The 26,020-nt window shown below is 35.0% G+C and overlaps 2 protein-coding genes across 5 annotated transcripts in view; one reads left to right on the plus strand and one right to left on the minus strand.

Annotated features, from left to right (window-relative positions):
- Positions 1 to 26,020, plus strand: part of LOC135837996 (uncharacterized) — a 110,280-nt gene that overhangs the window by 65,681 nt on the left and 18,579 nt on the right. Inside the window, exon 4 of the transcript XR_010557293.1 lies at positions 12,330 to 12,463. The gene's annotated coding sequence lies outside the window, so the exon portion shown is untranslated. The remainder of the gene's footprint in view (positions 1 to 12,329; positions 12,464 to 26,020) is intronic.
- Positions 2,800 to 24,691, minus strand: LOC135838014 (fibroblast growth factor receptor homolog 1-like). Of its 4 annotated transcripts, XR_010557296.1 has the most exons (10): positions 23,016 to 24,691; positions 22,730 to 22,787; positions 22,446 to 22,632; positions 17,493 to 17,677; positions 17,187 to 17,378; positions 16,597 to 16,781; positions 13,814 to 13,934; positions 13,415 to 13,728; positions 6,275 to 9,138; positions 5,228 to 5,621 (listed from the first exon to the last, which is right to left on the minus strand). XR_010557296.1 is itself a non-coding variant. In XM_065353523.1 (7 exons), exons 1-7 carry the CDS (start codon positions 6,386 to 6,388, stop codon positions 3,179 to 3,181), a joined length of 1,173 nt encoding a protein of 390 aa, XP_065209595.1. In that variant the 5' UTR covers positions 6,389 to 6,739; the 3' UTR covers positions 2,800 to 3,178. The 4 variants fall into 4 exon arrangements, 2 of the variants coding, with proteins under 2 accessions (XP_065209595.1, XP_065209604.1); XM_065353523.1 differs by lacking the exons at positions 13,415 to 13,728; positions 13,814 to 13,934; positions 16,597 to 16,781; ... (3 more) ...; positions 22,730 to 22,787; positions 23,016 to 24,691 and adding exons at positions 2,800 to 3,277; positions 3,401 to 3,503; positions 3,599 to 3,739; positions 3,841 to 4,034 and having other exon boundaries at positions 4,988 to 5,274; positions 5,387 to 5,621; positions 6,275 to 6,739; XM_065353532.1 differs by lacking the exons at positions 13,415 to 13,728; positions 13,814 to 13,934; positions 16,597 to 16,781; ... (3 more) ...; positions 22,730 to 22,787; positions 23,016 to 24,691 and adding exons at positions 2,800 to 3,277; positions 3,401 to 3,503; positions 3,841 to 4,034 and having other exon boundaries at positions 4,988 to 5,274; positions 5,387 to 5,621; positions 6,275 to 6,739.

Below are 26,020 nucleotides of genomic sequence, written 5' to 3' on the forward strand. Positions count from 1 at the left end.
TCTATGGTGAAAAATAATGTATAGACAGGAAGATCGGAATGTTTTGAACAATAGATATTTTGCTGCGTTGAACGAATAAAACGAACACTCCAGAATTTATGTACCTATTTAAACACTATCGATCAAATGCGATGAGAATGATTATTTTTCGAGAATTTCTGTACCTACAATTTTAGCAAAAATGGTGTGTAGCTTATCAAAGGTGATGGACATACGACGTCATTTTGTTCAATTATAATCACGAAATTCATCCATGAAAAATCTCAATTATCAAGAGGTGATATATATGTTCTCATTAATGTAATTCACGAAGCAAATTAGTTACCTTTTTTCCTCTACGAGTATGATGATAGCTGTTATCTCGTTATTTAGGCTACCTACTTGGCCATTTTTATGCGAATTTTCATTATACCTACTCTTGTTCGTTAATCAACTGATATAAATGGTCGTATTTTTAATAAAAGCCAGTAGAAGAGTTTACAAAATTCGTATAATAAATGGGTAATCTTTTTACGGGTTCCAAATATATGTATAAGTATAAAAAAAATGTAGATAACTTGGTTCATTTCAATAGTTTAGGTAGGTACCCATTGATAGGATTACTCTGTGTGTATGTGAATTCCTGACGATTTTTCGCGTCAGCCTTTTTAATGTTTTTATTTATTTTTCTTTATTTTCAAAATTGAGCTTTGATAGATTTTGAGAAACATCGTAAAAAATGTATTGCACTTACCCGTTATTAAATTTTTCAGTTGCTTTCTCCGATCTAAACGAAAACAAACCAGATCGAAAGAGCATGTCCTGAAACTCCCGTAACCGAATTTTCATGTCCTAAAATTCATTTTTGGATTTTTGGCGAATTTTTGAAAATTCAAAAAAAATGGTTTTAAGAGCAATTTTCAAACTTTTTCGTAAAATATAAATTTTTTTGAACAAAATGAGCAAAAATTGATAATTTTTCAATTCAATTCCCACCCATCAAAAAAAGTTAGTTTGTATCCATTATGTAGACCGCTGCTGCGAATTTTCGATGTTCTTCAAAAATGAACTTGAGCACCACCTATGGGTAACTTTGGTTGGAGCTTAATTGGGCACCCTCTCGATGTTTCTGATGGGTACAGCGAAATTCTATAAGAGCGTGAGTTATTCAAAAGTGAATTTTTGATCAACTTGTAACTTAAGGAAAAAGATACTCTTGTTAAAAATCAAATTTTCAAAAATATTGCCAAAAATCTAAAAATGAACTCAACTTTTGAAAATTTTGATTACCCTACGTTAGTTCCAGAATAGGTATGATTTTTCGATCTAGCTTGGCTTTGTGGGAATCAGAGAGTGTGAGTTTGAAAAGTCTCCTTGTTACGTAGAATCCATTTTACTATCGATGAGGTTTGAGAACAAATTGTGCAATGCTCACCTCGCCTCGTGCACTTAACTCGAAAATGTGTTGAAAATAAGCTTTTCAAGGAAATCGAGACTTCACAATACACTCACACACCTCGGTCATTTTCCTCAAGTTCCTTACAAGAGCGTCGACCACCACTCATAATGTTGATTTTGAAAAATGAGTTTCAATTTCAAATGCAACTGAAACTTTTATTTAAAAACAATATATAAATAAAATAATGAATCTTATTTGAAAAAAATACTTCATGATTTTCAGCATTTTTGAAAACGATCCCATACGCCCTGTTGGTTTATTACGTATTTTGCTAGAAATTCAAAATCTTTCTTACGAACCGTTTTTTGAGTATTTAGGTACCTATGAAGAATTTTAAACCTAAAATTGGGTCATGATGTTAAACATTTTCGAAAAAGTTACCATGGGATTTATGGAAATATGAGTTGAAAATTCACAATAAATTCGAATACCTATATCTACCTAGACAATGAGCGTTTTTGAAGAATGATGAGCTCAAAATCGGGTTATAATTTTCAGAATTTTAAAAAAAGTTCTCACGAAACTTATCTAAACAAGTTGAAATTTTGCGAAAAATGTAAATATTTCTACAAATATGTTATTTGAGCAATTTCGAAGAAATTTTAAATAAACATTGTGTCATGGCGATTTTAGAAGTGAAAAAAATTCACGAGACCTATCAAAATGTGTTGAAATTTTGGGAGGAATTCGAATATCTTTACTAATTATGTTTTGTAGCGTTTTTGAAGAATTTTGGTTGACGATTTATGGGTTCAAATCTTGCGAGAAATTCAAATCTTTCTACAAAAATGTTTTTCAAACGTTAACTTCACGATAAATTCAAATAATGTATCTCAGAATGAAAATATTTTTTTTCGTCGATCAATTTTAATAATTTACGCCAAACTCGGGCATAATCTTCAGAATTTTTGGTGAAATTCTCGTTGATTTTTGAAAAAATTACCATGCGACTGGGCCTAGCCGAATTGGTTCAAAAATAAAAATGTCGAGAAATTCGAATCCTTGTAAGAAAGTGTTTTATTTTGACATCGAGTCCAAGAATTTGGAAAATTTGGATTTTTGGGACAAATATTGAGCCCTATGGGACCAAAACGGTTCAAGTTTGGATTCGAGTTGAAATGCTTTTTAAAATGAAACAAACTTTCGATAATTTTTTTGTTAATTTTAAGACCTTTTCTCCCAAATTTAGGCCATTACAATCACAATTGGCCTCTTGCTATATTTTTATAGGAGCAAGTACTCGTCGAGAGCTTTTGGTCCTCTCAACTTTTGCAACTTATTCTACGTCGATTTCAAGAAGTTTAATCTGACAATCAGGTGCATAAAATAGAACAGTGAATATGAATTGAGAAGATATTTATTACTCATTCATACACCAGAATTATGTACCTACAAACTTACGGTGCACTCGTTCGGTATAAAAATAGAAAAAAGCATAAGGTTAAATTATCCAAAGTAACTAACTTCTAAGCATTAAACTTACATGATTAAGTAGGTATGTATTAATTTTTTTTTTAATTTCAATTTTTAAATTGGTACCTCCAGCTTGGTTGGAGCACACTCCATGTTGAAGAAAAAGTTATTTTCTATTCTATTTACCACAATCAGGTATGTACTCGTACCTTAAAACAGTTAGGTAGAACTTTTCAAGAGTGGGTATAGGTACTTTAATTACCTACCATACAGCCCAATAAATACATAAAAGTTTAATAACAAAAATATAAGACTACTACTACAGAATCATTCAAGACGAACTACCAATTCATCGTCGGTTTCATTTTCTGTGTCATCGGATTCTGTTGTAAGGTTTGAGTCATTAACATCAGGTTCTTTAATTGTCTGTGTAGATATACATACGTAAGTATATGTATTGAATTTTATGAGATAACCGGTCTATATTTTTGAATAAGTAAATCATGGCAAAATGGGTAAACCACAAAATTGTGAAAAACTTTCGCTTACTTTGTCACAATTCGTCAGTATGTCATCCAAGTCTTTAATGATATTTGTAAATTCTGGTCGGTCTTCGGGCAGATAATTCCAGCATTTGCTCATTAGACTGTACCTGTCCAACAAACATGATACATATTATGTGTAATTATCATCCCCATTACGCTATCGTAACATATCCTTTGGATGGAAATATTAGGCAATTCATACGTGTTAATCGAACAATTGGTGGGCTTCTTTAAGCGATACCCTGATTCGATGTCGTCCATTAATTTTTCCGCATCGTTGTATAAAGAGTAAGGATCATCACCCAACGTCATGAGCTCCCAAAGTAGTACCCCGTATGACCACCTTCACGTGTTGATCAATTTGTAGGTTACAATCATGAACTTAAAACTACAATAATTATTGATGGTTGTTCGGTACCTACGTATTTAAAGTATTCAACTTACACGTCAGATTTTGATGTGTGACGTCTGTCTGTAAACGTTTCTGGTGCCATCCATTTGACTGGAAGTTGGCCACCAGTTTTTAATCTGTAGTAGTACATTTGTCGAATGTCTCTGGCTAATCCAAAATCAGCTATTTTCACGACATTGTTGTCAAATACTAGAACATTTCGAGCTGCGAGGTCTCGGTGGACGAACTGAAAAAATTCGAATTGTTTCAATAATTATAAAGGCACTTTAAATCACCGTGGCTCTTTGTTTGGGGCATCTACCAGGCAATAAATGCAGTGAAAACGAGGATTCGGGTACAAATTTTTAAATTTGAAGAGTGATATTCCAAAACTCGCTTTGTCCATTTTTGTCGAAGTTGGGTTTTCAGCGGTACCTGGTAGATGAAGTATTAACTCACATTCCTACATCATCAACTTACCAAAATGAGGTGTTAAACTCACCTAAATAGCCAATTCACTAAAATTTTTTTAAAAAATAATGTTCCAAAACGCGCTTTGTCCATTTTTATTGAAATTTTTTTCAGCAGTATTTAGTGGATGAAATGTATACCTACACTCCTACCTCATAAATCCACCCAAATAAAGTGCTAAACTCGCCTAAAAATCCAATTTATGGTACCCGTTTAAAGGGAAACTGTTTTTCCTCTCTCCTGAAAAGTTGTGAAAATGGACAAAGCGAGTTTTGGAATATCACTCTTCATTTGAATGTTGATTTTTTAGAAAATCCAAGTTTTAAAAAATGGCATACAGGCCCTAAGGAACTTCGTATTTTGAAAGGTGAAAGAGCTTTTTGTCTTGTTTTGTGGGAAGTTTGATTTTGTTGGTGTCAAAATTTTAGAATTTGAACGATGGTTTTTTAGAAAGCTTGATGTTGAATAGATAATAAAAACTAACAAGCCTGAGCGAAGTGAGGGCCCTGGTTTTCAAAAATTTATAATTGAAAAGGTAAATTATTGGGTATTTTTTTTTACAAGAAATCAGTTTTTTCAGATTTGGCATTTTTGAAAGTCTCAAAAAAATCGGCAAAATAGCTTTTTTATTTATCAAGTCCGAAAATTTGTTGTCAAAATTTGTCGACTTTTTCAAAATTTGACCACCCCTCCCCTCCTTAGTTTTGTCCACGACGAAGACGTACTTACTTTAATGGAAGCCAAGTACTCCATGCCTTTTGCTATTTGTAGAGCGAATATCATTAGTATTTCTTCGGACAACTGATTTTGTGTAACCTTTTGGGCTCCGGTGGAGGGATGATTTTTCCGGAGGAAATCGAGTAAATTTCCATGAGAGGAGTATTCAGTGATGAGAAACAAAGGTCCATCGAGTGTACAACATCCGAGTAGTTTTAGTACATTTTCATGTCCCCCAATGAGTTTCATCAGTTCCATTTCCATGACTAAATTTACCATATCCGCGTCAGTGTGGCTATCTGTCAAATGAGTTTTTTTTTTTAAAGCTTCTATTCTTTATTGATTGTTAGCTTATGCTTAAGTATCACGCGAGTACTTATGATTTGTCAAAACTAATTAGATGAAATATACTTTTCAACATTTTTACTGCGACTGTTGTGACGACATTCTGCTGTAACAGGCCTAAAACCTTTCCTTCGACAACTTCTCCGAACTGTCCTTCTCCTAGACATTTTCCTAGAACGATGTTTTTTCGAGGAATTTCCCAGTTAGCATCAGGAGGTAATTCGTATTCATCTTTCGGTACAGTTGCATCTTCAGCAAATCTTGGAATAGACGTGTATTGGATACTGACGTTTGGTAATCTCTAGCAAAAAAAGCGACGAATTTGTCTACTTGTATACATGTACATACGAGTATTATATGAATGAATAATTGCATGAAAACTAGATGTAGGTAGGTAATTCGTTTCAAGTGTTGTGAAATTATCAAATTGGAAGTTGAAATTTCAAAATGGCGCTCCAAGTGGCAGCCACCATTTAAAATTCTGAAAAAATTTCCATAGCTGATGCACCTTTTGATGATGTTTCGAGATGGGATCTTTTAATGGAAGGGAAACATCCCCTCCCTCAAATTTGCGTTAAATTTTCAAAAAAAAAAATCTGGGGCATGTGACATATCGAATTGTATGTTTTTGGTGACACTGAACACGAATATAACGTCAGATTTTTGTTTGTATCCCATTCATGGCTCCCAGCACCTCCACAAATGGGGTACAAGTTCAAAAAAAATGTTTTTGTTCGTGTGACACATGAAATAGTATGTTTTTCTCGCAGGGTTACCTAAGCATACCTACAAATATATCATCGAGCAACAAAGTGAAGCGAAAATGCCTCGTACTTCGATTTCTCATCATGCATAGTAACAATGATATTCATCTTACTGTATAAAAATAAATAAACGGTAAACCAATAGGTAAATTAAAATATTACTAAAATTTTCAATTAAGTAGGTACTTACCAACATGTCTGATTCATTCTCATCCAGTGCGATGTCATTCTCGATCACTACTCGTTTTACCCATTGTGACATAGATATTATTTCCATACCCATTTTATTAATTTGCTGTTGCATTTTTTGAGATCTTTTCTTAAATTTTCTATAAAAAATGACGAAGAGTGCTACTACCACAGTAAGTGCCCGGTTGGCAAAACGGCATTTTTTAGACAGTGCATCTGAATAGGGATCTGACTACATATTAGTCAGAATGTATTTTCTGACTGCTAAAACGGCAATATCTGACTGTGGTTCTGAGTGTGGATCTGACTAGTCAGATCCATGCTCAGATCTCCACTCAGTCTTCTGACGAGTCACCGCCATCTTGGAATTTCAAAAAAATACTTGTTTCTGATTGGTTGATTGTAGTCAGACTGCGAATCTGACTGTCAAAACGGCAATTTCTGACTGCAGAAATGATTAGTCAGACATCACCAGAAATGTGCCAATCGGGTGCTATCACTACTATTATGATAATGATCAATTGGATGTTTTCCATTAACCAATGAGTTTTTCGAGTGATTTCAAAATTTGGACACTTTTCTGTGTCATTCCACCAATGATTGTTCAGGTCAGATGCTACATCCGAGCTGTCGTATTTGCATTCTCCAGTTTCCGAATTGAATATGCATTTGTAGTTTTTATCCAGACACGTTTCGCACTGACCGCTCATGTTGGCGCATTTATATAAAATAATTTGTTGATTGGCGATGTTTTCAAGATATATTGAGCCATTCCATAAAACAGACAAGTTTGCAGTTATGTTAGCTGTTTTAGCAGCGTATGTAAATATCGTCTCAGGACATTCGATAATTCCATTAGAAGTACCATGATTAGATCTGACATCCCGCGTGTGTGCATGTGCAGGTTTCATGCTCTCGTTGCTGTCTATGTCAAATTTGCATGTAAATGTTTCATTGGTTGAATTTACAGGAATTGTGTATTTCACTGTGATTATTTTTTTCTTTTCTGCATCAGAGTGTATGTACATGTGTGATGAAGTCTCATTTATGATGCTGAACTGTGGACATTCGTCCAACAAAAAAGAATACATGTTCCCTGTTGAACAGCCGCCATCACACCTCTGAGAACTATCGTTCCAAATCTTTCTACTTGTGCAATTCTTATCATTTACATTCCAGTAGCATATGTAAGAATTTAAACATTGCGAGCACAATTTGTATTCACCACAATTAATAAATTCAACCAACATGGAGATCCATTTGGTTCTATTTTGTTTGTCATTACATTCTGATTTCAAGCAACATCTATCGCTATGAAAACACCATCCACAATAAGGATCTTTTGCACGTAAACACGAGTCTGATGTATTATGTTTGTTACAATTATGAATTTTGACTTTGGTGAGTGTATGTTTTGTCATTACATATAAGTGGGTTTTTTCAGGATCAAACAGCATATCCGAATTTATTGGAAATGCGAGCCAACTAATAGTAATATCTGCATAAGTATTTGCAGTACGCGCATCGGGTGAATGAAATCCTTTTATTGATATCTTGAGTAGATGACCAGTTTGTGTACCAATAAACAGGACTGTGTGGTTATTAACGGAGGTGGCTGCAAGTCCTGTGGGGGCTATGCCAGGACATGGGTATGAATATACAAGATCTCCATCCAGTACTTGATATTTTTTAATATGATCGTAACGTACCCCATTCATACGATGCATGCATACTGCAAAACCTTTTGTACGTTTTGCCTCATAGTCATCACCACTGATCCCGTACATTCCGAAAAGCGTGAATAATACTTTCTCATCTGTTTCTTGCTTATTCTCGTAGATGTACGCCTTTTCGAGTATCATGTTAGTGAACTGATATTGTGTAGTGGACGAATTATATTTTTGAAAGTAATCGTCGCAAGTTAAAACAAATTTACTATACGAATAGTTTCCATTTTCATGATCTATCTTGATGGCTAATACAGATTTTCTCTTCAGAATCAGAGAGTCAATAGGTAGACCCCAGTTATCATATCCACCAATCAAAAAATAGCCCGAGTTTCCATCATTGAAAGCATACGTGGGTCTCATGAAGCCATCATAATAGATAGTATCTCCTCCGAGATTTGATAAAAAACGTTCTCGTCGCGCATTTTTGGCAGTCATTGATAATGCAAACATTTTTGGCTTGAGACTGCGAATAACAAAGGCCATATGTAGCGCAGATGCTGGTGTCGATGAGTTTCCTAATAATGTAGGAGCTACGAAGGCTACCATCGGCTGTAAACCGTCAACCAGCACTTCAGGTTCGGACCCGGTCGCCACAATTTTGGAAATATTTTCGATATCGTGTGCGTGACATAGACCCCGGAAGTAAGTACTGCACGATAGCAGTTGCCGATTCAGGTGATCCATTACCAGCACTTGGTTTTCATTCGCATACTTTTGCTTAGAACCATCCGAACAGCTATCCTTATTGTAAGAGTAACGACTACAGTCGGAAGACTCGGGATGCGGTGTAGGGTGTTTGATATGCAATTTAAGATCCGATGATAATTGATAAAGATAGTCTACCGCAACTATGTATACCCATCTCCCTTGTTCATCCACGGCCAGATGAGTAAAGTTGTTTGGTATATCTTCTTCAAACTCACTCGAGATTTCATCGCCCCGTTGCCCGTTCGAGTGATCCGCGGTTATAAGGAGTGTAACGGTGTATGCAAATATTACGAAGAAGAATTTGAGAAGATACATAGCGAGTTAATTCCCAACGGCGAATAAGTATTTACAGTTTCGTTATTGCTGCAGCTCGCCCAACTTGGTATTATTTGTTTCCGAATTACGAAGGCATTGGTATCTGAAGTATCTGCAATAATAGATGAGATATGGAATACAGATTTGCTGTTGAATTAATTATCGTTCACAATAATCGTTTACTATGATCATTTGATCAATGTTGTGTTATATTCAACATTTCAACCCTTCGACGTCTGAGAATGACGTAGTTATATATTCAACCAATAAATTTGGAGAATTTTCATAAGATGGTCGAACTAAACAATCAGATTGTAATGTTTGAAAGCAACATCGAATTTGAGGGATTATATCTACTCACTTTGGAAATTCGGAATTTTCGCTAAAATATTATGTTGATTTGCCAAGCCAAATTTACAGGTGCAGATAGAAACATGAAGTTCGGTTGAGAAATTTTCCCGTAAAGTTTTATCGATTATTTTTCGCAATGTTTTTCACGCCTAACAAGAGAAGTAGGTATCCCAACCGACAAAAAAGTTTTGAACCTAACAAAGAGAAATCGAAAAAAGGCCCTCAAAATTTCAGGTGCTGAAATTCATTTTTCGTTTTTCAATGAATTTTTGAAAATACAAATAGGTATGGGTCGGAATTAGAAAGAAAACTTAAATTTTGCAAAGTGACCTGGAAAGCTGTAATTTAGTTTATATCCTGCTCTAAACCTATAGAGTCGAATTTTGACGTACAGGTATGAATTGGAGATAATGCACATTTTGGAAATGATTTAAAAGTTTGTAATTTGGAGGCGACGTGAATCCCGAAAATTTATTTAAAATATCATAGGTAAAACGGTAATGGAAGTTTCGAAAAATGAATAAAAATTTCATAATTCAAAGGCAATGCGTATTTTGAAAACTGATTTATAATTTCATAGTTTGGAGGCAATATGGGGTGAAGTGATCTAAAACTTGGGAAGAAAAATAGCTACCGAACTTAGCACAAAAATTATCGCAAATTGGTGGAAGTGGTTCCTCATTTGCCGCGTCACGTTGTAAATGTGTTGAGTGCTTATAAAAAGCTTACTTCTGACAACGTTTCAAGAGTGTTGGGTAGAGTGAGTTGATTTTAACAACTTTTCCTTTGAATGAGGACTTGAATTTATGAAAATAAGTCAATTTACGCAATTTATAGTTTTGATACCTATTGTACTTTCTCGTAATCTTTAGAATTTTTACATTGCGAGAATTCGAGAAAACGTAACCTTAATAATTTTTGATGTCTTGATTCACCATGAAAAATTGTACTTGGGGTGATTTCAATTTTTTTAAATCGAATTGATTAAGTAAGTTGGTAAACTTTTGGCTATTTTTCTACATTTTTAGAAATAGGTAAATCCTGAATTTTGACGGGAAATGACCTCGGTCCACGCAGTGACCTAGTAAGTATAGTTTAGAAACACGTTTTTTCGAGAAATTTTGAACCACCAAACATCATATTACATTTTTTTTTTCAAAATTTTTGCTTTTTTTGCGCCCTGGTGAAAAAATTGAAAAAACGTGTCGTAGAGGCGATGAAAGGGAATCTACCTACAACTCAAAATGAAAACGCTTTCACTTAACTTTTTTAAAACTCAAAATCCGAGTGACGCAATTAGTTATTGATTATTTTTCGAAAAGAAATACATAAGGTTAGGTACCTAATTTCATAAAAAAATAGACAACAGGGGAGTAATGTTTGCAAGTTACATACCTTCGATGAATAATCTCGTGATGCACCAATATTAGTATTTTGTTGAGTCAAGTATTAATATTATTAAAATGCAAGTTCTTAGTTTTCTTAACTACCGAAGTAACTTATACAATGAATCGCGATTTGATATAAAATTGATCAAAATGAGTTAATTTAAGTAGGTAACACTAAGACACACACGACTTTGTAGAACAGGTTGTGAAAAATGCATTGAGAGGAGTTTTAGTTATCATTTCAATTTATACATTTTCCGTGAAACGTATTTGGATTCGATTGTCATTTTGCATTTCCGCTGGATGACTGCTTTTGAGGGAATATTTATCTTTTGAAAATTATGGTATTAAAAAAATAACGTGACTAAGAGTTTTCTGTGCAGTTGGATTGCGATAAATTTGAATGTTCGTAGGTGCTAAAACATAATCAAACGGAAACTGAGTCGTCATTTTTTAGTTTTTTCCAGATGATTATTCTCTTCGTGGATGGAAGTGACGACTGACAACCGAGATAACACCTTTACAGCATTGAGATAGATAACGTATTTATGTAGGTAGGTACTAGGTAGTAGGTACTCGGAAAGTCAAATCATACGTCCCAGTATCGAGTTTCTTTGAAACTTATCTCTTACTTGAACTTACTTTGAAAATTGACGAGATAATAATTTGGAGTACCTACGTAACTCATTGATTACGATGAACAAAGAAATTTGTGACTACGATTGAATTTTTGTTTGTCTAAAAAAATAGGAGCACAATTTGTGTTGAAACCTTTAAACCCGATGAATCCCAAAATTTGTAAATAAATATTCTAAAGTACATACTTACCTTTAGTCCGTTTTTAGGAAAATTAAATGTGCAGAGGCTACCGTGATGTGAAAAAGTATTTCGAGAACCATTGCTCTTTCAATTTTTAAATGAAATAAAATTTCGAAGACTTGAATGTAGGTTTTGAGATGACCATATACGGGCAAATTAAGTTATGCTGTTAGATGACCATTCCCTTGTTGATCAATTTTTTAAATCATTGTTGCACGTTTCAGTGGATGATTTTAGTATAGTGCGATTGTGCTGATAAATGTCACCGGATGTTACAAGGTGAAATTCTAAATACTCGTAATTAAAAGTTTCCTGGAATATCCTGAGTTTTACTTCGTTTGTTTGATGCAGTCATTACACCAACATTTATCAATTTGAATTTTTCTCAATAACGTTGCAACCAAATAAAAAAAATGGAAAACCTCGAACTTGAAAATTGACGCTATAGTGCATACATTTACCTACATATGTACATACCTACCTATAAATTTTTATCTAGAATTTTCAAAGTGGTCACCTTGTCCAAAAATATTTTGAAAGATCCTACTATCTGCGTGAAATATGAAACATGACTCTTGAATCTCATTACCCATCTGGACTTTGTATTGCAATACTTGCTGAAGAATTGCGAGGAGTTAGCTTTGTACTCAGATCCCCTTATACCTCTTGCATCTGTCCTTTCAAAGTTTACTGCATTCTTATTCAGCGAAATATAATAATTTGAAAATTTAATTTTTCATTTCAGGATTATTGCCGAGTGATTTGAATAAGTACTTTAGCGGGCATCACAAATTCGTAATCATCGAAATAGTACTCTTGTCAAACTTCGTGTTTTGATCCCTGAGTATTGAGTATTGAGCAAGATGCAGAATTTTTGTGGTAAGTCGAAGAATAATATCATACAATAGCAAAATTACAGATAGTGTATTTATAGTTGTAAGAAAACTAATGGAATAATATTGAATTTGATATCTTTAGCTTAGTTGCAATACCTAGGTATAAGGTATTTAGGAAACTATATGCCACGTATTAAAGGGGAGCATTTTATTAAATTTACAAAATATTATGCTAATTGAGCTAATGCTTGAGCAATCCGAATCCGATTCTTCAATTACCTATGCGCGAATTGAATTTTTAAAACACTTTTCGTGTTTGCCAGAGTGGTAAATTTGGGCAGAATTCATACCTTCGGTGTAGTGAGAAGATTACTTTTCAAAAAAGCTAACAGTTTTGAATGCAGGGTATGAAACTGCCCCCAAAAGTTCAAAATTTTCAAAATTGATTTTTTAAAAAGATCTATGGTACTAGGTAACCCATGAAAGAAGTTGAATTTATCAAACAGATTGTAATATTTTTTTAAAAAATGAACTTGAGTGATCACTATAATTATCTTAAACTCTAGAATTATTTATTAATATCCTAGGTATCAATTTTAATCAGATTTTGTTTGCGATGTAAATATTTTGGTCGAATTTCTTGAGAAACTGGATTGAAATTTCATGTATGGAAGCGTCAATTTTTTCTTTTTCGGGTCTTATAAAAAAATAAGAATAAAAAACAATTTTAGGAAATTTTCCTCTGATAAGTTTACACCAAATTTCTATCTACCCACTTGGATTCTTATTTGCGTCTGCAAATGTAAATCTGGCTTTGGGAATCAATATCGAGGGAAGATGTCAATTTCTAAAATGCAATGATCACAGGATTTCTCAAATACGAGTAAGTACATTCTTGAAATTTACCAGTTGAATTTCTCTCGGTTATTGACGGGTTAAAAGGATGGGTGTTGTTAGGCGCATTCGCTTTAGAAATTTCTGTATGAATACTTACCAGTATGTCTAATTCATTTTTGTCCAGCTTAATTTCGTTTTCAATCATCACACGTTTTACGCATTACGACTCAGCTGCCATTTCCATGCCCATTTTATTAATTTGTTGTTGCATGTTTCGCGATCTTACTGCATATTTTCTATAAACAACGAATACTGCGACCACAGTAAATGTTACTGCCACTATTAGGATTATTATCAAATTAATGTTTTCCGTTAGCCAATTTGTTGATTGGTTATTTGGCTGGTCTTTTTTAAATATTGTTGAATTATACGGCGACGGCATAGTTGTCATGTTTAATGGATCTTCTAGTTCTGAAGAAAAAAAAATGAACGATGAAAAACATTAATAATTATTTTTCAGAATGATAATTGTTTCGAAGTTAATAAAAATACGAACCGTCTACGACTTTCAAATAGGCGTTTGCATAAGAGGCACCGAGATTATTTGCTGCCACACAAGTGTACCATCCTGCATCGTCGTGAGTTACATTGTGTAGCTCGAGAATTGCTTCATTGTCCTGTAAATTAGAAATAAATTGAGTTAGGTGTATTATTGTAATAGGTATCTAGTTAGACATTTTTCGAAGCTGAATAGAATTTAATTCACACTGTCATGCGTATTGTTAAGACACACAAATGAATATGACACATGCTGAAAAAGAAAGTAAAAAGTTTGTCTAAAGAAAAGCTGATTTAATACAGAATAAGAAGTTAAGTCAACCAATTTTTTACAAATTGTGTGAAATGATAAATTCTGATGTACATATATTTTAATAAGAGTACAAGCAAAATTATTTCTGAATGAGTATAAGGTATATTAGGTATCATGAAAATTGCTGAAGTTTGGTCCAATTGGTGTAGAAGTCAGTGATTTTTTAAAGTGGATTTGACAGGTTTTTTTATGATGATTCACTTTCTGAAATTTCTGCGAGATTGATGGATTTCTTCTTAATTTTGAACTACGATCATTGTCTGGTATTTAAGGAATTTTTCTAGTAATTTCACTACATTTTGATGATGCTTCATCGATTTTTCGTAACCTTTTTTTCAACCCTTTTTTTTCATGTTTTGGGCATTTTTTGCTCAAATTTTTCCATATTTCAGCGGTTCTGCAATTTAAGTATTCAATTTTTTGGTCATTTTCAATGACTAATTTCACAGTTTGTAATATTTTATGTTGTTTTTGCAAAATTTCAGACGATTTTTTTGTAGCCATTTAGGAGGGTTTTTTGATAAATTTTTCTGCAATTTTATCAAGTTCTGATGAATTTTTCGTAATTTTATTTTTTTTTCAATGCAGGTATTTTTTTCCATTTTTTTTTTTTTAGTTTTGCGATATTAGTTTTTTGATTTTTATTGATTTTTTGATGATTCCAATATTTTGCTGAACTCTGTTTACAATTCTTTCTCTTAAAAGTTTCAGACATTTTCATAAGTTTCTACTCAAATAGTGCCATATTTCATCAGCTTTTGTAAATTTCAATAACTTTATTGCTTATGGAATTTAAACAAATTCTTCAGAAATTTTTGAATTCGCAAATTAACCGATTTTTAGAATTCGATATCCATTATAGTCACTTTTTGATGGAAATCTTCATTTTTCTAACTAGAATCGATTTCTGGAGTTCGATTAGTCGATATTTGATGTTGATTTATTTTTTATCAAGAGGACTATTTTTGAGGCAAACATCTATTTAGTTTAGAACGTGTGCGATCATTTGAGATTGAGATCGAAAATCGCAAATGAAACCATTTTTAATTTTGTCATTATTTGTGATCAAAAATTGCGAACGAATGGATTTCGATTATGATCGATATTTGATCCGGAAGTGGCCAAAATTTAATCAATTTCGAACATGTTCGATCGTACGAGATTGAAAATAGCAAAAAATCGATTTTTGGCTTTCGATCAATCGATTATCGATTGCGATCGATTTTCGATTATAATCGATTTTCACCCGGAAATTTCATTTCTCAGGTGGAAAATAATTCTTTCATTTGGAACATGTTCGATTACTTGTGATCAAAAATCGCAAATTAATCGATGTTTGGAGTTCGATTTTCAAATAGTCGTTTTTTGATCAAAAGCTTCATTTTTCAATTTATAATCGATTTGTCATTTCGATCATTTGATATCAAAAAACTTGAATGAATGGATTTTGGGAATTCGATTAATCGATATTTGATATCGATTGATTTTTGACCTACAGGTCTATGTTTGAGGCAAATGTGAGTGTTTTTTGCTGTCTAGAATCATATTCGACCATCCGAAGTTGTATCAAAAATCGCAAATGAATCGATTTTTGTAATTTTTTGATTGAAAGCTCCATTTTAAAGGCTAACATCGATTTTGATCTTCGATTAATCGATTTTCGATTACGATCGATGTTTGATCCGGATGTAGCCAAAGTTGGTTTTCAATTTCGAACAAGTTCGATCGCGCAACATTGAAAATTGCTGAAGAATCAATTTTTTGAAATCGATTAATCGATTATTGAAAATCGATCAATCGATTATCGATTTTAATCGATTTTTCATCTGGAATTCCATTTTTGAGGCTAAAATTAATTTTTTCATTTCGATCATGTTTCATTACCTGTGATTGAAAATCGCAAAATAATCGATTTTTGGAGTTCTGTTTTCATTTGCAGTCGCTTTTTGATCGAAAGCGTCATTTTTCAAGCTAGAATCACTTTTTTCATTTCGATCAGTTGATACTAACATTCATAAATGAATCGATTTTGGGAGTTGGATTAATTTTTGAAATCATAAATTTCAAAAGAATCGATTTTTGATTATTGGAAACCCCTTGTTGAGGCTAGAATTGTTGAGCGACTTTCGATCGATAGCTCTACTTTTTTTCAAGAACTCAAAAAAACGATGAATTTTTGAAATAAAACTTTCGAAAGTGATTTCTTAACTTTCTATCATTTTCCATAAACTTGAAAAACAAAATAATTATAAAATACCTAGATTAAAAAACAACATCGCCACGTTGTAAGCTCGCAGTGTAATGCAATTTGATAAATATATGATAGATATGTACGAATATGTAAATGGGTATTCAAAATAAACCCTGACCCTGGGTAATAAAGTGCATCACCTTAAGAGTATGATGCATATGAGATCCCTAAACCCCGAACACCTCGATTCCAAAAGCTTGCAACCCTTTTCAAGTACCTTTATGTGATATCCTTCTGGTGGAAATGTAGCATTCAACGACTGATTTGAAAATGGTCTTATCCACTCCACATACCACGCATTACTGGCATGCGACGGGCACTCGAATGTCGCATTTGTGTTCACCAAAACGGTGAGATTTTTGGGAAAGCCATCCTTGATTTGTGGTTTGGCGCGGGGTCGTTCTACGATATAATCACGGTGTTGGTGTATTGATAAATTACCAGTGCTATGAGAATTACTAGTTCAAGTCGAAAAGTCGAAGGAAACGTGCTCAGTTGTGAAACTAGTAATTCGGTAATAGAGAACTTGAAAATTCACAATAAATCAACTGGTGTCGATCTTGACATAAGTAGGTATGTAGGTGAATCGTTGCACTCACAAAATGCAAATAAAACTCTACCTACATCAAAAGCACGTTTCACTTCAGACTCTCATTGAATTATTCTTATAGTTAATAAAATTGGTCCTAGAACTCAATTTGCTTGCGCCAGAAGACGGTACCACTAAGACTAACTTAGCAATTCTTTATCAAAAATTAATAATCAGCTATTCAAGTCGAGTCATTCTGACAAATTACAATAACTTACCTACTATTTTTACTTTGAACGTGTGATTTATACAGCCGTACATGTTACACACAACGCATGTATAATTTCCCTCATCGCCAATGCGGCTGTCTTCCATAATGATTGACCATTTTCCTCGAGGTTTTATTGTACCCAAAGTTCTAGTCGCCGGGAAACCGTCCTTTAGCCAAGTAATGTTTGGCGTTGGATTGCCTGCAAAAAAAAGGGGGGTAAGGTAACGTGATTATTCAAAAAGGTACCTAATGAAAAATTGATTAGAAACGTAATGCATTTTGTATTAATTTTATTTCTCTCATATGTACCTACCTGTTGCTTGACATTTCAATTCTACAGAGTTACCGGCAGGTTTGGCAACGGTGGGTCAAGGTCATCTTTTTTTCTGAACGAAGGTGCTGAAGGACTCGAAGGTTTTGGTGGTTTTAGCGTAATATCCTTCTCGTGTTCTGTGGTATCGTTTTCTGCTTCGCTGTTTTCTTCTTCAGCTGCGTTATCTGCAAAAAAAATAAAAATAAACGTGAATTTTAGATTTTTGTTCGTGAAACGACACGAGTGAAGCGAATTGTTCAGATTTTGAATTTGAAGGTTTTTGTGACACTTTTTGAAAATCTGATATTTCCTCAAGCACCGTTGGTGGCTCCAGCATGGCTTGAAACCATCTGCAATCGACCCTGAATGTTTAAATTATGAGAATATGAAGCGAATTTCAGGGTTCCAACTTCATTGGGTAGAATTTCGGCCAAATTTCAACTTCAAGAATTTTCTCGAGGCTTTAGGACTGCCAATAATGGCTTGAAATCGTTTATAATCGACTGGTGGGTGGGCTTGGAAATAAGGTACTGTTCTTTCGATTTAGTGTTGTCTAATTCAAAAATTTTCCACCAGTTGGGATAATCTTCCTTGTATGTAATTTGAGAAAAATTACAAAAAAAAACACAATTACTTACCAGATCCAAAAGTTTTCAATTTTGCTTCATTAGAATTTTTCTAAATAATTTTTTTAGAAAAAAAGAGAGAGGAGTTGATGGCACTGCTGGCAGATGGAAGGAGTAAAAAATGGATCAAATTCTTAGAGGGACTGGATCTGGTTAAGGACAGCTCCAAGGCCTGGAAACTCATCAAGCGTCCCAATGGAGAGAAAACAAGCTGCCCATCTATTCCCAAGGTCACGCCAAATGAAATAGCAAACCAGCTGGTTGAAAATGGTAAGCCTCATATTAAAATCTGAAAGAGCAGATGGAAGAGAACAGAGGGCGAAGAAAAGAACTACCTGAGCACCCCCTTCTCCATCCAAGAAGTTTCAGAGGTGATCAAGTCACTGAAAATTGGCAAGCTGGCTGGCCTAGATGGATACCAGCTTGGATACACAGTGAGCAGATCAAGAGAATTGGGCCAATGGGTGTTAAATACCTGACAGACTTTTTCAACAATGTGGTTATGATAGAAAGGATGCCAAAGCTCTGGCAAAAGTCAAAGGTAGTAGCAATTCTTAAACCTGGGAAAGACCCTGATGATAGAAAAAGCTATTAGGCCCATATCACTCCTGTGCCATTGCTATATATGTCATTTAAGCGACTGCTTCTAAACAGATTGCAGGATACAATAGATGACTGGCTCATCCCTCAACAGACTAGTTTTTCCTGGGGGAAAAACTGTACAAGCCAGTTCACCAACCTCATTCAACACATCAAGGATGGTTTTGTGAAGAAAAAAAATCACAGGGCAGTGTTTGTTGAACTGTGAACCATCATCTACTGTACAAGAAAGTATATGATGTGACCCAAGACCACAATTTTACCACCATCATTAAAGCTATGCTCAGTAGCAGGATGTTCTATGTCACTCACATGGGAAAGTCCAGCAGATGGAGAAGGCAGAAAAATGGGCTGCCACAGGGGAGTGTCCTTGCCCCCATCCTGTTCAACATATACACAAATGACCAATCTATTGGAGATCAGACCAATCACTTCCTATATGTAGGTGATTTGGCAGCAACTCCACAGGGGGATACACACATAGAAGTTTAAGAAATGTTACAAGAAACTCTGAATAAACTGGAGACTAGAGACCACCATGTTGGCATTATTTTCAATGGCAACATGATGTTGAGTAGCAATGATGCACTGTACTTGGTAGTGGTCTGCGCGGGTCGGGCAAGCCCGCGGGCTTACCCGACCCGGCCCGAGTACTCGGGCAAAAAGCCCGACCCGACCCGAAAGCCCGAAACAAGCCCGACGGGCCCGAGCCCGACCCGACAATTTTTCTACACTTCCGATAAATTTTGTTGCAACGTTGGCGTGACGCGACGAGATGGTTTTCCCAACAATAGGCATTGTTGTGACGTGAACATGGTGCTACACTACAGCGCATGCGTTGAGTACCAACCCAAACCCGAGAAAGCCCGACAAGCCCGGCACCAACCCAACCCGACTTTTATCGGGCTCGGCCCACGGGCTTTCGGACAGGCCCGTGCAGACCACTAGTACTTGGCAACGTATGTTGCCATTTTTATAGAAAATGCTGGCTGGCTACGATATGTGGTTCCAGTACCCGACTGGCAATTTGTGCTGTCAGATTTTTAAATCTGACTGGGAATATGACTACTGAACGAATCTGACGATGAAATGGAACTAATGTGACTGGGCTTCTGACTGGGGATATGACAATTGTTATTATTGGAGAGGGGTCTAATTTTGGGTTCCAAATAGTGCATATTTGAGCCAAAACCGATAATTTACCATACATGACCAGTCCATTGCTCATAAAAAGTGGACTTTGAATATTTATTTACCATTTTAAAAAAATTTCACCAAAAAGTAGTCAGAAAAAACAAAACTGAGTGGTGATATGACTGGTGATCTGACTGGTCTTAATTGTGTTCCAAAGAGGAAGCAGCCATTGTATTTTATTGCTTTCTGATTGGTTGTCATTTCTGACAACGAAACGGAACTAATGTGACTGGGGTTATGACTGGGAAAATGAGTCAAATTTTTCAAATTTTTGCCAATCTGGTATGCTCGCACAACTACGAGTATGTTTTTAAAGATGTCACTTCGAATGAAATATTAAAACAGCTGATTGCATTTATTCAATTTCATTGAAAAGGGCAGATAGAGGCAGGTATTTGATAAGGAGTTTACAATGTGTCATCTCAGTCAAGCATCCGTGCTGTGCAACATTGACAATGTACAGCGTGGTTCACATTGGACGTATTTTTTTTTTTTGAACAACGCCGATGCATTGCACAATACAATATGTGAACAACGTATGAGGGTTGTCTCAAAAGTAAGTTTTGCTATTTTTTTTTCTCCAGAACTACTGGACCAAACTGGATGAAATTTTGGGGATATCTAAGTTTTGAGTTGCTGGTTACACTGTAATTTTTTCCAAGTTCATATGTTGGAGTGATCGCGTGAAATTGGTTCTCAAACATGGAGATACGCTCTTAGACCCATTTTGGCTCAAAGTACCCTTATGAGATACGCTATCCAACATCTACCAGCAACAATTTGATTCAAATTCACGAGGAAATGTGTCTAATGTGTAGACCTAACATCGTGAATAGCCAAATGATGCGTTGATGGAGGAAATTTTTGGAAGAATTGTCACAATGAACCTACGCTTTAGAAAATTTGTCATTTGTCATGAAAAGGCTGTATTGAGGACAGTCTCATGTCATTTGACAACACTCAAGGCATACGCGATGCGCTCGAGGAATATTTCTTTCATCAACGCACCATTTGGACATTCACAACGTTAGGTCTCCTAGACACATGTGACATATCCACGCAAATATGAACCAAATTTTTGCCGGTAGATGTTGGATAACATATCTTGTACAGGTACTTTGAGCTAACATGAGTCTAAAAGCGTACCTCCATGTTTGAAAACCAATTGCACGTGATCACTCCAACATATGGACTTGAAAAAATTACAGTGTAACCAGCAACTCAAAACTTAGATATCCCCAAAATTTCATCCAGTTTGGTCCAGTAGTTCTGGAGAAAAAAAAACAGCGAAACTTACTTTTGACTTTTGAGACAACTCTCGTACATTGTACAACGTATTGTGACGGTCTCTACTGGAGACCTAATATGTGGATATTGGATAATGCCCTCCAGACTAAATCCATCTAAAAATCAGGTGTGCAGTTTCCATCTAAAGAATGCTAAGGCAAAGTGTACATTGAAGTTGATATGGGGAGGAGGAGGAGTGCAGCTGGAGAACTGTGAAAACTCCAAGTACCTTGGTATTATGCTGACCAAACACTCACATACCATAAGAGGCACTGTGAGAACACAAAAATGAAGGTAGAAGCTAAAGACATTAACTTACTGAGGAAACTTTTATCAACTAGATGGAGCGCACAACCAAAGACATTGAGGACAACAGACATGGCACTGTGTTACTCTATGGCAGAGTATGGATGTGCTGCCTGGGACCAGTCCACAGCCACACACACCAAGAAGGTTGACATTGGCCTCAACACCACCATGAGAATTGTGTCCAGATGCCTCAGACCAACTAGTATTAAACACTCACCAAGAATATGTGGCATTGCACCTCCTGGGATAAGATGGTATGTAGCAGCTGATATAGAGAGGACAAAGAAAGAACGGGACCCCCACCATGTCATGTTCAGCCAAGGACAGGTGACCTGACCCCAAGACTAAGGTCGTAAGGTCCAGGAAGAGTTTCATGAGGGAGACAAACGTAATGGATGTAGACTCTTTGGAGGGGAGAGAGACTAGATGGTCAGACCTTGAGGGGGCCACATGTAGAGAAAACTTGGCGAATGGACACGAATTGCCATATGCGGAGTGGCTCACACTGAACAGGATCTGAGCTGGATGCGCCAGGACATCAGTAAACCTTACCAGATTGGGCATCCAGGAGGATGTGAAGTGTCGCCTGACTGCAGACGGATACAAAATGATGACCACTTCCTAGTATGTGGCGCTAGCACTGCATATAACTTATGTACTAAAGAGGAGCTTTGGGGAGAAGTGAACAGCCGCACCGAAGACATGGTGCCGAGATGGAAGGGAAGAGTGTGATGTAGCCCAAGTGTCCTGGACACAATAAGAAGGAGAAGAAGAAGATTAAGAAGAATATGAAAAAATTGAATAACTTAAAATCAGTGAAAATCTTTTGAAAATTCTCTATTCAGAGTTTTTTTCAACTTTGTTTACACAGATTTTCACATAATTTTGAGCAACTTTGTAGGCTGCATGTTTTTGTGCAATAAGAAAGTTTCCATACCTGATTTTGCAGTTGAGGAATTCGTGTTCAGACAAAATATAAACGCGTGTATCGATAGTATGAGTAAGAGCTTAGGAAAATCCATTGCGATAACAATTGCATATATGTTTAGGGGCTACGCTATCATTCCGTTGATTTGTCCATTATTTTTTCTCAAATAACGTAGATTCCGTTTTGAAATATGTACCTGGAAACATAAAAAAGATACAGACTTCAGTCTCATAGTATATAGATTACGTTGATGGTTGATGAATTGAAATTACTACATGAGAAAAAACCTTTACCGAACACTGAATTCTGATGTATGTACTTTCAAACAGCTCGTGGTATTTTATAGATTCTCTGAAAATTATAAGTAATCTAGCTATAGCAATCAAGCAATGATTCTTCAATATTGAAAACAGAGATGGGGCGACTCATAATCAAAGGATTGCAGTAAATAATTCGCGTCTTTTTTTTTTTGCAACGATTAGCGGCAAGTGGGTTAGTGATGCAATCATTGATTATTTTTCAAAATGAAATGTCATAAAATATGTAGACAACCATGACTGATAGTTGCAAATTGCTTACCTCTGGCGAACGTCGTCGAGAGCGAAGAATCAGTATTAAAATGCTGGCGGTTTTTAGTTTTATGAACCACTAAAGTAAAGTACCTACATTAATGAATCACGATTTGTTGTAAAATTAATTTAAAAAGTAGATACCTAAGTAACGTTAACAAAGGACACACATCTTATGGGATATGTGGTGATATGTAAATGCAGTCAGAAGAGGTTGAGTGCTCATTTTAAATTATTATTTCATTTTTTATTTCCCCTTGATAACTGTTTTTCGCCGAAAATTTGTTGATAGTCGTATAAAAACAGCAGAATGATTAAGAATATTTAGCGAAAAAGAGTGTTGTAATCAGTTTAATAATGTTGATAAGGTGATATACGAGTACCATTATCAAATTGGAAACGAGTTGTCATTTCCTCAGGTTTTTCTGTCGATGATTAGTTTCGACGTTGTTGGTGCATATTTAGAAGTGATAATCGTCAATTGAGATAGGTAACACCTTCATACGTAACTTAATGTTCCTATTTCGGTAGGTAGGTTTTCCACCGAAGCCGCGTTTATTTGCTACCTCTAATTCCTGGAAACGAAGAGGCAGGGAAATGCCCAGACCCCCCCCCCCACCGGGTTCCTCTGATCATATACAGGAATTTCAAAATTTTTGGTCGATATGCTGATGAACAGGAATTTCTTACGTGAAAAACACAATATTTTTGCTTTTGGTGCGAGAGGAGGAAATTTGTGAAATTTTTCCGGCTCTAAAATTATTTTACTTTGAAAAATTAAATGTACGAGTAAGTATATGTTTTTCTATTTCAAGATTTTTTCTTTCAAATTGTCCTGATGCCCTATTTTTTGCATTTTCCGATGTTTTGGTTATTGAAATGGAGGTAGTGGTGAAAGAAAAATAGGTATCAGCCTACGAATACTGAGCTCAAAACACAAAAGGCCAATCTTCTAAAAAAGTGACCTCGAAATTTGCAGTTATATGTATCTCGAAGCAGCGATAAATGCAGATTAAAAAATTTCAAAAATTGAATCGAATTGCAATTAGACTTGAAAAATGGTACCTAATGCAGTCATCCCTTTTTGATACGATTTCAAATTTTCTGATAAATTTCACATGACGTTCAATTTCTTCGTTCTACATTGGACTATAGTTACTTACAATACATATAAGTATCTACGATTTTCTTGTCAATCTCCTTCTCCAATTTTTCAAAAAAAGCATGGTCAACTTTCTGGACTTTGAAAAGTTGTCAAACAAGTACGAAGAAATTGTTATTTTGAATTTTAAAAAAATTTCAACCTTTTTTTTTTGAAAAAAGACTATAGGTACTCTCTTTTTTTGAAGGGTTTGCCTCATGAAGAAATGTTTTAAAAAATACGTGGATTTTTCGTGATTGAATTTTTTAGGAAAGATACCGAAAACTTAATTTGTATTTTTCTAAGAAAATTCGTTCGAGAAAATCTTACCTTTGGTAAGTAGGTAGGTACGAATTCCTGGATGAATTACCTATATCGTTGATTCAAGTTTTTTTTTTTTTTTTAACCACTAAAGAAGCTTAGAGTGAAACGCGATTTGTTTTATATTCAATTCTAACGAAATAATTTTGTCAATTTAAGACACACGACACATCCGACTTTGTTACGAGTGTTACGAAATATATGAAATGAGAGTTTGCACGAACGAGAATTTTATTCTGCATGCATCTGTGGATGCAATGATAAGGCTTCCCAGTGTTACTCATTTTCGGATAAATGATGATGATAAATCGAGTTAACAGTGTGCAGGGCGAGCGTTTCATGTTGATATCTATTATCTAGTTATGAAAATTAATGAGTAATTAGGTATGTTGCCAAGCCACGAGTAATTATTTTTAATAATATTTTTCACTTTCGCGAAATCGTTTGGAAATTGGAATTGGGAAACTTGATGAGGGTTTCAATTTCCGAGCGTTCGTGGAATGGTGGCTGAATTTAGATGGATTTTTTTTTATTGATTTTCGGAGAATAAGGTATCTACGAGTATTATGAAATTTACCTTCTGAAATACATGATAATGTTGAGAGTTAACGATACGCAAGGCGAGAGTTTTAGATTGATACGTTATTTTGTAAATGATGAATACGAGAATTATTAGGTTCCTACTACCTACCTACCTTACAATTTTTCGAACAAGTTCCTCGAAAGTCAAAATCTCGAAATATTTAACCTTTAATCTCTAATAAGTCGAATGCTTTTTTTTCCAAGCCCCTGTCACGAAAATTTTTATCACGAATGAGCGATTTTTTTTACGAATGGTTGATACTTTGTATTTTCATCGATCACTTTTTTTTACTTTCGCAAAGTTGATTGGAACTTGGAAGTGATTGTGAGTTTCGGTTTTAAAAAGCAACTATTTAGAAAATTGAATGTAGAGTGTTAAATTTCATTTCGAACGAATAGTCAAATTTTAATTTTGATGTAATTTCCGATACGTCATCGGCGAAGAAGTAGAAATATTCGAATCGTATGTTATCCCGTTCTAGCGCAGCAAAGTTGCGCACTCGCGTTGTTTTACATTTTGTATTATAGAAGAAACCTATTTATCGCTGAAAGAGGTATGAGTCAGATGACTACTGTCACTTTAAATGCTACCTATATTATTTGGTTCGAAAAAAGCACATCACTTCTTTGCTTGCAGTTGTACTGTGAAGATCGCGTAAAATAATTCAAACAGTTTTCAATCGATTTTTTCGTTATCGAGTTTTGAATTTAAACGTAGATTTTGGGATGACCATATACCTACGGGAAAATTGTGTTTACTGTTTAGTTGGTCATTCCTTTATGAATCAATTTCATAAATCAGTGCTTTACGTTTCAGTGCAAAATTTTAGTGGGATTGTGCTGACTGTTGATGAATACATCACGTGATGTTACCTTGTAGGTACCTACTTACGTAGATAATTCATAATTTCGTGAAAAAATCTCCTAGTTTTGCTATATGCGTTTTGATGTCATTCTCGCATCAACATTTA

Source organism: Planococcus citri, chromosome 1 (genome assembly GCF_950023065.1).
Source record: "Planococcus citri chromosome 1, ihPlaCitr1.1, whole genome shotgun sequence".
Taxonomy (NCBI): Eukaryota; Metazoa; Arthropoda; class Insecta; order Hemiptera; family Pseudococcidae; genus Planococcus; species Planococcus citri.